The sequence below is a fragment of the Loxodonta africana genome, chromosome 4 (assembly GCF_030014295.1).
Source record: "Loxodonta africana isolate mLoxAfr1 chromosome 4, mLoxAfr1.hap2, whole genome shotgun sequence".
In the NCBI taxonomy this organism is placed as follows: domain Eukaryota; kingdom Metazoa; phylum Chordata; class Mammalia; order Proboscidea; family Elephantidae; genus Loxodonta; species Loxodonta africana.
Genome location: NC_087345.1, coordinates 97,999,417 through 98,012,606, shown reverse-complemented (window position 1 = coordinate 98,012,606; position 13,190 = coordinate 97,999,417). Strand labels below are relative to the sequence as shown.

Here is a 13,190-nt window from a genome sequence, read left to right as displayed (position 1 = left end):
AATACAAAATACTTTTCTGATAACTATAGTAGCCCTCCCCTAGAAGCAAACAATTGACTTCTATATTCTCAATCTCCAATCTCTTAAGAACAAGGGTCATTAACTATGCTATATTATGCTTACCGGTAATAAAATGAACTCTTGGAACTTGCAGACTTCCATTTTAACTACTGCTTAATAGCTTAGTTTTTTTTTTGGATGTCACTTCTACTACGTACTGCTGTCATGCATCAGCCTTTTCTCTGGTTTACTTATGTAAAAGATCATCATAAGCTCTAACGCAGAAAGTGTCAGAAGACATGGATACGGTGGAGTCAAATGCTTTGGTTTGACAGTAATATCATATCTGGGAATCTTATAATGTTCTTCTCTGTGTTACTATAGAAGTCATAGACTCCCACACACATTTTCAATGCCAATAAAAGTAAAAACCAGGAACCAGAATTGATTGCCCAGAGAAGGGAAGAGTGAGAGCAGTCCACTAAGTAAAAGTATAAATATGGAGCTATGGGTCCTGAAGGAAGAAGAAACAATGGAAGTCCTTAGTCCAAAAATTCAGTTGATAACTACAAAAGCTTATGATAATATGTATAGTGGTGTTACCTAATCAATAGCGCACACACACAAGAGTTTGAAGACTTAGTATGACAAAAGAATGTAACTATTTCATCAGTTATTTTATATTAATTACATGTTGAAACTATAATGTTAGGCATATATAGATTTAAATACAGAAATTTTAGCTCAATAAAAATTAACAGGTGGTTTGTATCCTATTCCTACAGGACAGTACTATATTTGAGGGTAGGAAATTATGCCTTTTGTTTGAGCAAATACAAGGTAACATTCACTCATTCATCAAATATTTACTGAGCACTTGCAGTGTTGCCTATATACGGGCCTCTAACAACATTAAATTAAAATCAAGTAACTTTATAGCTACTTTAAAACCAAATAGGCAACTATCCCAGTAAATGTCTAAATCATAATTATCAGCATTATGGGACACACTCTAATCACATAAAAAGTATGTATCTGTAGTATATTTATACACATACACACACATAAACATTTAAGTAGAGAAACTTCAAATGCTCTCAAGATTTTGAGCTGATACTTTAAAGTTACAATTTACCATTAGAAATCAGCAGACAGAAGTGTCCACCTTCCTTAAAGCAATATTTCTCTGATTGCCTTTTCTCATTTTGGATTTACTACATCTCACTTTAAGTCTTCCAATCCCTATATCTATAGTGAGAGCTACTCTACTCAAAACAGCATTGGTGTACAGTTGCTAATAGGGAAACATTCACCTTGAAGTACAGGTTCAGCAATTCATTTTAATGTTATGCCTCAGCTCTCTTATCTTTAAGTGGTAACACACATCATAGGATAGACGATTTAAACTAAAGAAAAAAAAAAAAAACCCAGCTAGAATGCTTTGAAATGGGCATGAAGAAATCAGCACTTTCACATTCTAGAAACCAAATCTATCACACAGTCTTGCCTCTTTACACCTTCTCCTTCTTTATCCCAAAGGATTTCCACCTAAAGATATATATAATCTGTTTAGAGTTGACTTCTTTCAGATTTAATATTTCTTGGCAAAATTCTTAGGATTTTTCTTTCCTTAACCCTCAGTAATCATACAGATGCTGTGATGTTTAATTTTACGTCCAAGTTGGCTAGGCTATGGTCCTCATTTATTTGGCCAAACACTAGTCTGGTTGCTGTAATCTAAAGGGATGCAATCGACCAAGCAGATGAAAAGGGAGTTTTCCTAGGGTGCGCTCTGCCTCCAGACTATAGATATTTTGGCACACTTCGCTCTTTCCATCGCCTGACCTTCAGAACTTAGAATGTAAGCCTGCAGAACTCTTCAGCCTATCGAATGACGTACAGATTTTGGACTTGCCAGCCCCTCAAAATCATGTGAGTCAATTCCTTGAAATAAATCTCTCTCACTCACTCTTTCTCTCTCTCTCTCTCTATATATATAATTTCACTGGTTCTGCTGCACCAGAGAACCTAAGACAGGTGCTTGCAGTTTATTTATGGTGCCGGCAGAATAAATCACCTATCTTAATTTTCTCCATAATTCATATATATTAAATCAGCCCCAAAACCCATCTGAGGGAGACTTTTAAAGAGTAAAATGAAGGATCAAATATAAATGGAACTCTAAGGTAGAAACTTTATACGTATACAGTTTCTTTCAGATAGAATACAGTTGAAACATAACATTATAGTTTACAAAAGGCAAATATGGGGAATGTTTCGAACCATATTTAGTTTTTCAATTAGTAGGTCAAGGAGCAGAGTTCAATGGAATCACATTTGCTTCAGAAGCATAGGTCAAGAGACCACGGCAAGTAAGTTTGTGAGGAATTCCCCTTCAAATAACTTAAAATACTCTTCCCAGAGGGATTAATGTAAATATCAGTTTCATCTCCATTCAACAGATAATTTTTATTAGCCTATTTTAATTGAACTGACTGATACTTCTCACATGGGTCAAAACAATGAGTGACAGCGAGCTGAGTGTAACTTTATAATTTCTTCACCACAGCAAACCAGGAGCATATCTGAATTTGGAAAATAGAAGACAACTTCGTAAAACTTCACTTTGACAAAAGAGCATTTTTATTGATTGGGAAGTTATTTTACAACAATTAATTTATATGCTTGCAAAAAATAATGGGATTTCTTTACATTTGAATTATAATTAATATTTTGAATTTTTTGTGCCTTAAAATTTGAAAATGTTTTATAAGGGTGAGCTTTCACAGAAAAGTCTACTGTGTTTACAAAAGTGAAACAATTTTAAAGGACCCATAAAGAGTTTCCTTACCTTGCACTCATAGAGAACACACACTCCAGAAGAGGAATAGACCGTGTTTCTTTCTCCTTCAAAGTAGGTTCGTCCTTGAAACTGGCATATTGCTTTAGAATAAAAAATACATATATATTTATTTTTTATTAGGAAAAATAGCATAGAAGTGTTTAGATCATTTGCAACAGTATTTCACATGCTCACAAATCTTTTCAAAGAGTTTGAACGACTATAAACCTAAATTCAATCTACTATAAGGCACATGTAGGTTTGGGAGTTACTGCCACGCTCACTAAGTTCAGAGAGTAAAATAAGGTGCAAAAAGGATAAGAATTAGACCTTTAAAAAGTAATTCCTATAAGCATACTGGAAGGCTTGCTAGATGATGTTCTCCTAAGGGCCTTGCTTCCAAGAGGCATATTAAGCAAGTGCTTAAGGCAACAATAAGTCAGGGTCAACCTAAATATGAGAAAAGTTCATTTTTGTTGGGCAATTGCAGAATTTTAAAACAGAAAATTAGAAAGAAGCTATTTTAATTTCAGCTTACATGAAAGTTTTACATTTTATGGCTTATTATTTTCTATCCAAGTATAAATGGGTTAAACAGCCCGGTGGTACAGCAGTTAAGTGCTCAGTTGCTAACCAAAAGGTTGGCGGTTCAAACGCACTAGCCACACCATGGGAGAAAGATGTGGCAGTCTGTTTCCATAAAGATTACAGCCTTGAAAGCCCCATGGGGTAGCTCTACTTTATCCTGCAGGGTCACTATGAATTGGAACCGACTTGGCAGCCACAGGTTTGGTTTTAGGTTTTTTACATGTGGGTTAAAAGACCAGTTGCTATTGAGTCGATTCTGACTCATGGCAACCACATGTGTCAGAAGAGAACTGTGATCCATAGGGCTTTCAATGGCTGATTTTTTGGAAGTAGATTGCCAGGCCTTTCTTCCAAGGCACCTCTGGGCAGACTGGAACCTCTAACCTTTCAGTTGGCAGCCCAGTGCATTAACCATTTGCCCCACCAAAGGAAACAACATATGTTTTAGGAGATCCTATTTTTTTTATTTGGGATGTTGGAAGGTATTAATCTGCCCCTGCCTTGCTTCCATAAAATTTTAAAATATAACTTCAGATTCAGTGTGGAAAACATAATTTTAATTAGTGAAAATGCATACAGAGTATCAAATAAATATTTCTCTGAAATTTCCAAGATATTTACAATTCACACAAACTTGTAGGCAACAGAAATTCTTTGCTTGTTTTTAAATGAATAGACCGTATTCTATTCACTTAAAAACAAGCAAATAATCATGTTGACTCATCATGTAAACAAAAGAGATTTTTCCTGAAGCTAATGAAGCTTGACATTCAAGATTCCTCTATGCCCCAAACACCTTCCAAGACCCTAAGCTAAGTTTTGTTTCCGTAAATCTGTACTGTTTTTCTTTGAAAGCACGCCCAATATTGCAGATGCTCCAGAGCTACGTAGTGGCTAGATCAAAGGCCAAGATGGTGGCATAGTCAGAGGCTTCCTGTCATCCCGCTTAAAACAAAAAGCGAAAAAACAAGAAAATTGGATAGATATGATGATCTAGGAGCCCTAAGCAGCAAAGACAAGGCTGAATAATTAAACCGAGCAACTGGTGGAAGGAGAGAAACTCAAAAACATTGGAAATGAGGAATTATGGATCACACGATCACCAGCATCCTGCTGGCTGAATCTGTACAGTGCACACAGGTTGAGGCAAGTACCAACATCCCAAGTCAAAACCCACCCCATCTGGTAAAGCCAAGCAGCAGCAAATCTGCACATACCTCCAGAGGCAAACAGGGGCGACACCAGACCTATGAAAGTGCAAGCTCTCAACTTACCAAATGCATACCATAACCCAATAGTAGGTCAATAGACAACTGAACAGAGGGTCATAAGAGCAGAATTGAGACAATGGAAGTCAGAATAAATGAGACTAAAGATAAATCCATTGGCACCAATTTGTTAGAGAAAAAAGAATGAAGAAAGCCTAAGAATTACGTGGGACACTATCAAGACGAAAAACCTATCAGTGGTCGGAGTTCCAGAGCAGGGGGGATAACATAAAACACAGAGAGACTTGTCAAAGATTTGCTGAAAGAAACTTTCCCTAATATCATGAAAGACAAGAAGATATCTATCCAAGGAGCTCAACGAACCCCACACAGGGTAGACCCCAAAGAAAGCCAGCAAGATGTATTATAATCAAACTTGCCAAAGCCAAAGCCAAAGAACGAATCCTGAGAGTGGCTAGGGACAAACGAAAAGTCACCTACAAAGCAGAACCAGTAAGACTAAGCTCAGATTACTCAGCAGAAACCATGCAAACAAGAAGGCAATAGGACATATATAAAGCCTTGAAGGAAAAAAAAAAAAAAACTGTCATGCAAGAATTATATATCCAGTAAAACTGTCTCTCAAATATGATGGTGAATTAGGATATTTCCAGATAAACAGAAATTAAGGGACTATGTAAAAACCAGGCCAAAATTACAAGAAATACTAAAGGGAGTCCCTCTATTACAGAACCAACAACAGACAATAATCCAAGACTAGGATACATGGCAGGTCAACCAGATACCACACCCAGATAAGGAATTCACAAAAACAAAACAAGGTAAAATGCTGAAAATAGGGAAACAGAGATGTCAATACATAAATGACCCCAATGTCAAAACAAAAAAGAGGAAATAAATGGTCATGGGACTTCCATATGGAAAGGAAGTCAAGGTGATAGCAAGAAATAACAGACTGATTTAAACTTAGAAAATGAAGGTAAACACAAAGAAAGCTAACAAACCTACCCATCTGCAGTGTGACAGATCACTTTTGTGTGGCCTTTCTAGCCACGGTTGTGTAATTCTCACCCAAGTAATTGGGCGAGACTGTGAGATAGGGAAACTGTGGCCCGCCAAGGGGATTGATTAGTTGTGCCATCCCGCTGGGCTTGAAATGAGCAATCTCAGAGTATGGTCTGTGAGTTCCGTGTGGCCATTGCGATGAATTATAAAATCCAGTACAGAGTGCTGTGGGAGGGACAGCTGGTGTTAGAATTGGTAAAGATGGCGAAGAGAGGACACTTGTCTGGTCTCTGCCTCATAGGAAGCAGCCTTGGACTGTTGATCCCTAGTCTCTTCCTGCCTCATGAAGTTAGAGGAGGTCAGATGCCACCCCTACGCCGTTCTTACACCATCAAAATAAAAAAGAAGAAAAACATAAGACTCTGCAAACAAAAAATCAACAATAATAAAAGAGATGAAAAGAAAATACATAAAAAGAACTCAGCACAGAAAATTAAGCAGAACAAATAAACTGTCAACACCACAAAACAACAACAACAAAATGACAGCAGTAAACTCAAACCTATCTATCAATGATTACACTGAATGCAAATGGCGTAAATGCACGAGTAAAGAGACAGAGAGTGCAAAACGGATAAAAAAAAGTTGATCCATCTATATGCTGTCTACAAAATACACACCTTAGACACAAAGACATAAACTAAAAATCAAAGGATGGTGTCTTAGTCATTTAGGGCTGCTATAAGAGAAATACCACAAGCAGGTGGCTTTAACAAAGAGAAATTTATTCTCTCGCTGTCTAGTCAACTAGAAGTCCAATTTCAGGGCGTCGGCTTCAGGAGAAGACTGTCTCTTTTCACTGACTCTGGAGGAAGGTCCTTGTCATCAATCTTCCCCTGCTCTAGGAGCTTCTCTGTGCAGTAACCCCAAGTTCAAAGGATGCGCTCTGCTCCCGGCACTGCTTTCCCGGTGGCATGAGGTCCCAGTCTCTGCTGGTTTCCTTTTGCGTTTATCTCTTGTAAGATAAAAGGTGGTACAGACCACACCCCACGGAAATTCCCTTCACATTGAATCAGGGAGGTGACCTTAATAGGGGTGTTAAAATCACACCCTAATCCTCTTTAACATAATCTAATCTTGCCTCATTAACCATGGGCAGAGATTGGGATTTACAACACATAGGAAAATTACAATCACAAAATGGAGAATAACCACACAGTACTGCAAATCATGGCCAAATCAAGTTGACACATATTTTGGTGGGACACAATTCAATCCACAACATATGGGAAAAAAATACATCAAGCAAACAATAATCAAAAAAAGAGCAGTAGTGGCAATATTAATTTCCAATAAAATAGGCTTTAAAGCAAAATCCACCACAAAGGATAAGAAAGGACACTATATAACGATTAAAGGATCAATAAATCAGGAGGACATAACTATAACAAATATATACACACCCAATGACAGGGCTTCAAAACACATAAAACGAACTCTAACACCACTGAAAAGACAAATAGTTCCACAATAATAGCAGGAGACTTCAACATACCACTTTCGACGAAGGACAAAACATCTAGAAAGAAACTTAAAAAAGATACAGAAGATCTAAATATCACTATTAACCAACTCTACCTCATAGACATATATAGAACACTCCACCCAACAGAAGCAAGGTACACATTCTTTTCCAACACACATGGAACATCCTCCAGAATAGACCACATTTTAGGCCACAAAGCAAACCTCAACAAAATCCAAAACATCAAAATAATACAAAGCATCTTCTCTGATCCTAATATCATAAAACCAGAAATCAATAACAAAAACAGCAAGGAAAAAATTATCAAAAACATGGAAACTGAACAATACCTTGCTTAAAATCACTGGGTAATAGAAGAAATCAATGATGGAATAAAAAAAATCCATAGAATCAAAAAAGAATGAATGCACATCTTACCAAATCTTTGGGACACAGCAAAAGCAGTACTTAGAGGTCAATTTACAGCAAAAAAACACACACACATCAAAAAAAGAAAAAGGGGACAAAATCAAAACATTAACCCTGCAACTCAAACAAATAGAAAGAATGCAGCAAAAGAAGCCCTCAGGCACCAAAAAGAAAGGAAATATTAAAGATTAGAGCAGAAATAAATGAAACAGAGAACAGAAAAACCATTGAAAGAATCAACAAGACCAAAAGTTTGTTCTTTGAAAAGATCAACAGAATTGACAAGCCACTGGCCAAACTGACAAAAGAAAAACAGTAGAGGAAGCAAATAACCTGAATATGAAATGAGACAGGAGACATCACGACAGAACCAACTGAAATAAAAAGGATCATAACAGAATACTACGAAAAGCTATATTCCAAAAAAATTGAAAACCTAAAGGATATGGTCAAATTTCTAGAAACACACTACCTGCCTAAACTACTGCCATGCATCAATCAGTTTGTCATACTGTGGTGGCTTGTGTGTTGCTGTGATAATGGAAGCTATGCCACTGGTATTTAAATACGAATAGGATGCCCATGATGGACAGGTTTGGGCTGAGCTTCCAGACTAAGAAAGGCTAGGAAGAAGGACCTGGGCGTCTACTTCTGAAAAGAATTAACCAGTGAAAACCTCGTGAACATAGTCTGATATAGTGCTAGAAGATTAGCTCCTCAGGTAGGAAGGCACTCAAAAGACGACTGGGGAAAAGCTGCCTCCTCAAAGTAGAGGCGACCTTAATAACATGGATGAAGTCATGCTTTTGGGATCTTCATTTGCTGAGGTGCTACTACTCAAAATGAAAAGAAACAGGTACAAACATCCATTAATAATCAGGGCGTGGAAAACTGGAAATAGTTAAAAATGAATCAGAACACATAAACATGGATATCCTAGATATTAATGAGCTGAAATGGACTAGTGTTGGCAATTTTGAATGAGACAACCATATGGTATTCTATGGTGAGAATGGCAAATTGAAGAGGAATGGATGGTGGTTGGGCATTGCATTCTTTATCAAAAAGAACACTTCGAGGTCTGTCCTGAAGTACAACATTGTCAGTAATCGGATAATATCCATGTGCCTACAAGAAAGACCAGTTAATATGACTATTATTCAAATTTATGCACCAACCACCAAGGCCAAAGATGAAGAAATGAAAGTTTTTACCAGCTTCTGCATTTTGAAATTGATCAAACATGCAACCAGGATGCATTCATAATCGCTGGTGATTGGAATGCCAAAGTTGGAAACAAAGAAGAAGGATCGGTAGTTGGAAAACATAGCCTTGGTGATAGAAACAATGCTGGAGATCGCATGATAGAATTTTGCAAGACCAATGACCTTTTCACTGCAAATACTTTTTCCATTAACATGAAAGGTGACTGTATGCATGGACCTCACCAGATGGAATGCACAGGAATCAAATCAACTACATCTGTACAAAGAGGTGATGGAAAAGCTTACTATCATCAGTCAGAACATGGCTGTGGGCCGACTGTGGAACAGACCGTCAATGGTTTATATACAAGCTCAAGTTGAAACTGAAGAAAATTAGAAAAAGTCCACGAGAGCCAAAGTACGACCTTGAGTATATCCCACCTGAATTTAGAGACCATCTCAAGAATAGATTTGACATGTTGAACACTAAAGATCGAAGACCAGACAAGTCGTGGAATGACATCAAGGACATCATACATGAAGAAACCAAGAAGTCATTAAAAAGACAGGAAAGAAAGAAAAGACCAAACGGAGTCAGAAGAGTACATAAAGCAAACAAAGAAATGAAGTGAAAGGGCTGAAGAGAAAATTTCAAAAGGCAACTAGAGAAGACAAAGTATTATAATGACATGTGAAAAGACCTGGAGACAGAAAACCAAAAGGGAAGAACATGCTCAGCACTTCTCAAGCTGAAAGAACTGAAGAAAAATTCAAACCTTGAGTTGCAATACTGAAGGATTCTTTGGGAAAAATATTAAATGATGCAGAAAGCATCAAAGAAGATGGGAGGAATGCACAGAGTCACTGTAACAAAAAGAACTGGTTGAGGTTCAATCATTTCAGGAGGTAGCATACGATGAGGAGCCAATGGTACTGAAGGAAGAAGTCCAAGAGGCACTGAAGGCATTGGCAAAAAACAAGGTTCCAGGAATTAACGGAATACCAATTTAGATGTTTCAACAAACGGATGCAGCACTGGAAGTGCTCACTTGTCTATGCCAAGAGCTTCGGAAGACAGCTTCCTGGCAAACTGACTGGAAGAGATCCATATTTATGCCTACTCCCAAGAAAGGTGATCCAACTGAATGGGGAAATTATCGGACAATATCAGACGCAAGTAAAATTTTGCTGAAGATCATTCAAAAGCAGCTGCAGCAGTATATCAACAGGGAACTCCAGAAATTCAAGCCAGATTCAGAAGAGGTCACAGAACCAGGGATGTTACTGCTGATGTCAGATGGATCCTGGTTGAAAGCAGAGAATACCAGAAAGATGTTTACCTGTGTTTTATTGACTATGCAAAGGCATTCGACTGTGTGTATTACAAAAAGAATTATAGATAACATTATGAAGAATGGGAATTCCAGAACACTTAATTGTGCTCATGAGGAATCTGTACATAGTTAAAGTGGCAGTCATTCTAATGGAACGAGGGTATACCATGTGGTTTCAAGTCAGGAAACGTGTGCATCATGGTTGTACTCTTTCATCATATCTATTCAATCTGTACACCGATCAAATAATCCAAGAAGCTGGACTGTATGACAAACATGACATCAGGATTGGAGGAAGACTCATTAACAACCTGCGGTATGCAGATGACACAACCTTGTTTACTGAAAGTGAAGAGGACTTGAAACACATGCTGATGAAGATCAATGACTACACCTTCAGTATGGATTACGCCTCAACATAAAGAAAACAAAAATTCTCACAACTGGACCAATAAGCAACAGCATGACAAATGGAGAAAAAATTGAAGTTGTCAAGGATTTCATTTTACTTGAATCCATAATCAATACCCATGGACGCAGCAGTCAAGATATCAAAATATGAATTGCATTGGACAAAGCCGCTGCAAAAGACCTCTTTAAAGTTTTGAAAACCAAAAATGTCACCCTGAAGACAAAGGTGCCCCTGACCCAAACCATGGTATTTTCAGTAGCCTCATATGCACTGGAAAGCTGGATGATGAATAAGGAAGACCGAAGAGGAGCTGACATCTGTGAATTCTGGTATTGGTGAGGAATACTGAATATACCACGGACTGCCAAAAGAATAAACAAATCTCTCTTGGAAAAAGTACAACCAGAATGGTCCTAAGAAGCAAGGAGGTGAGACTACGTCTCACATACTTTGGACATGTTATCAGGAGGGATGAGTCCCTGGAGAAGGACATCATGCTTGGTAAGGTAGAAGGTCAACTAAAAAGAGGGAGACCCTCAAGGAGATGGATTGACACAGTGGCTGCAACAATAGGCTCAAGCATAACAACGATTGTGAGGATGATGCAGGCAGGACCAGGCAGTGTTTTCTTCTGTTGTACATAGGGTCGCTATGAGTGGGAACTGACTCAATGGTACCTAACAACAATAACAACACCTAAACTAACACAAACTGAGGCAGAAAAACTAAACAGACCCATAGCAAAAGAAGAGATAATAAATAAGCTTCCAACAACAACAACAAAAAACCCTGGCCTAGACAGCTTCACTGGAGAATTCTACCAAATTTTCGGAGAAGAGCTAACACTAATATTACTCAAGCTATTTCAGAACACAGAAAAGGAAGAATAATCCCAAACTCATTCAATGAGGCTAGCATAACCTGGATACCAAAGCCAGGCAAAGACACCACCAAAAAAGAAAACTACAGGCCAATATCCCTCATGAACAAAGATGCAAAAACTCTCGACAAAATTCTAGCCAATAGAATTCAACAGCATATGAAAAAGTAATATGTCATGACCAAGTGAGGTTCATACTAGGTATGCAGGGATATTTCAACATTAAAAAAATCAATCAACGTAATCCACCACATAAATAAAACAAAAAACAACAAAATAGAATCACATGATCATATCAATCAACTCAGAAAAGGCATTTAACAAAGTCCAACAACCATTCCTGATAAAAACTCTCGGCAAAATAGGAATAGAAGGGAAATTCATTGACAGAGTAAAGGATATTTATACAAAACCAACAGCCAACATCATTCTAAATGGAGACTGAAAGCATTCTCCCTGAGAACGGGAACCAGACAAGGATGCCCTTTATCACCACTCTTATTCAACATAGTCCTGGAAGTCCTAACTAGAGCAATAAGGCAAGAAAAAGAGATAAAGCACATCCAGATTGGTAAGGAAGAGGTAAAACTATGCCTATTTGCAGATGATATGATCTCATACACAGAAAACCCCAAAGAATCGACAAGAAAGCTACTGGAACTAACAGAAGTCTTCAGGAAAGTAGCAAGATACTAACATAAAAAATGAATTGAATTCCTCTACACCAACAAAAATAACTTTGAAAGGGAAATCACCAAATCAATACCATTTACAATAGCCCCCAAGAGAATAAAATACGAATAAATCTAACCAGCAACTTAAAATACATATACAAAGAAAACTACAAAATACCACTGCAAGAAACCAAAAGAGACTTACATAAGTGGAAAAACAAACAATGCCCACAGATAGGAAGACTCAACATTGTGAAAATACCAATTCTACCCAAAACAATCTATAGATACAATGCAATCCCAATCCAAATTCCAACAGCATTCTTTAACAAGGTGGAGAAACAAATCACCAAATTTGTATGGAAAGGGAAGAGGCCTGAATAAGTAAATCAATACTGAAGAAAAGAACAAAGTGAGAGGCCTCACACTACCTGAGGAAAGTCAAAACAGCCAAATACTGGTATGACAAAAGACACACAGGTCAAGGGGACAGAACTGAGAACCCCAACATAAACCATTCACCTATGAGAAGTTGATATTTGACAAAGGGCCAAATGCATTAAATTGGGAAAAGACAGTCTCTTTAACAAATGGTGCTGGCATAACCGGATGTTCATCTGTAAAACAATGAAACAAGATCCATACCTCACACCATACACAATAACTAATGCAAAATGGACCAAAGACCTAAACATAAAATCTAAAACAATAAAGATCATGGAAGAAAAAATAGGGACAACGCTAGGGGTCCTAAGACATGGCATAAATAGTATACAAACCCAAACCACCAATGCACAAACACCAGAAGAGAAACTAGGTAACTGGGAGCTCCTAAAAATTAAATACTTATGTTCATCTAAAGACTTCAGCAAAAGTATAAAAAGAGAGCCTACAGGCTGTGAAAAAAATTTTGGCTACTATATATCTGACAAGGGTCTAATGCCTAAAACCTACAAAATACTTCTATACCTCAAAAACAAAAAGACAATCCAATTAATAAATGGGCAAAGGATATGAAAGACACTTTGCTAAAAAAGACATTCAGGTGGCCAACAGACAGATGCTCG

General features: G+C 37.5%; 1 protein-coding gene across 1 annotated transcript in view; it reads right to left on the bottom strand.

The window, feature by feature from the left end:
- Nucleotides 1-13,190, bottom strand: part of NELL2 (neural EGFL like 2) — a 392,904-nt gene that overhangs the window by 229,659 nt on the left and 150,055 nt on the right. The window contains exon 10 of the mRNA XM_010595995.3: nucleotides 2,852-2,943. Coding sequence (XP_010594297.2) covers nucleotides 2,852-2,943 — 92 coding nt within the window. The remainder of the gene's footprint in view (nucleotides 1-2,851; nucleotides 2,944-13,190) is intronic.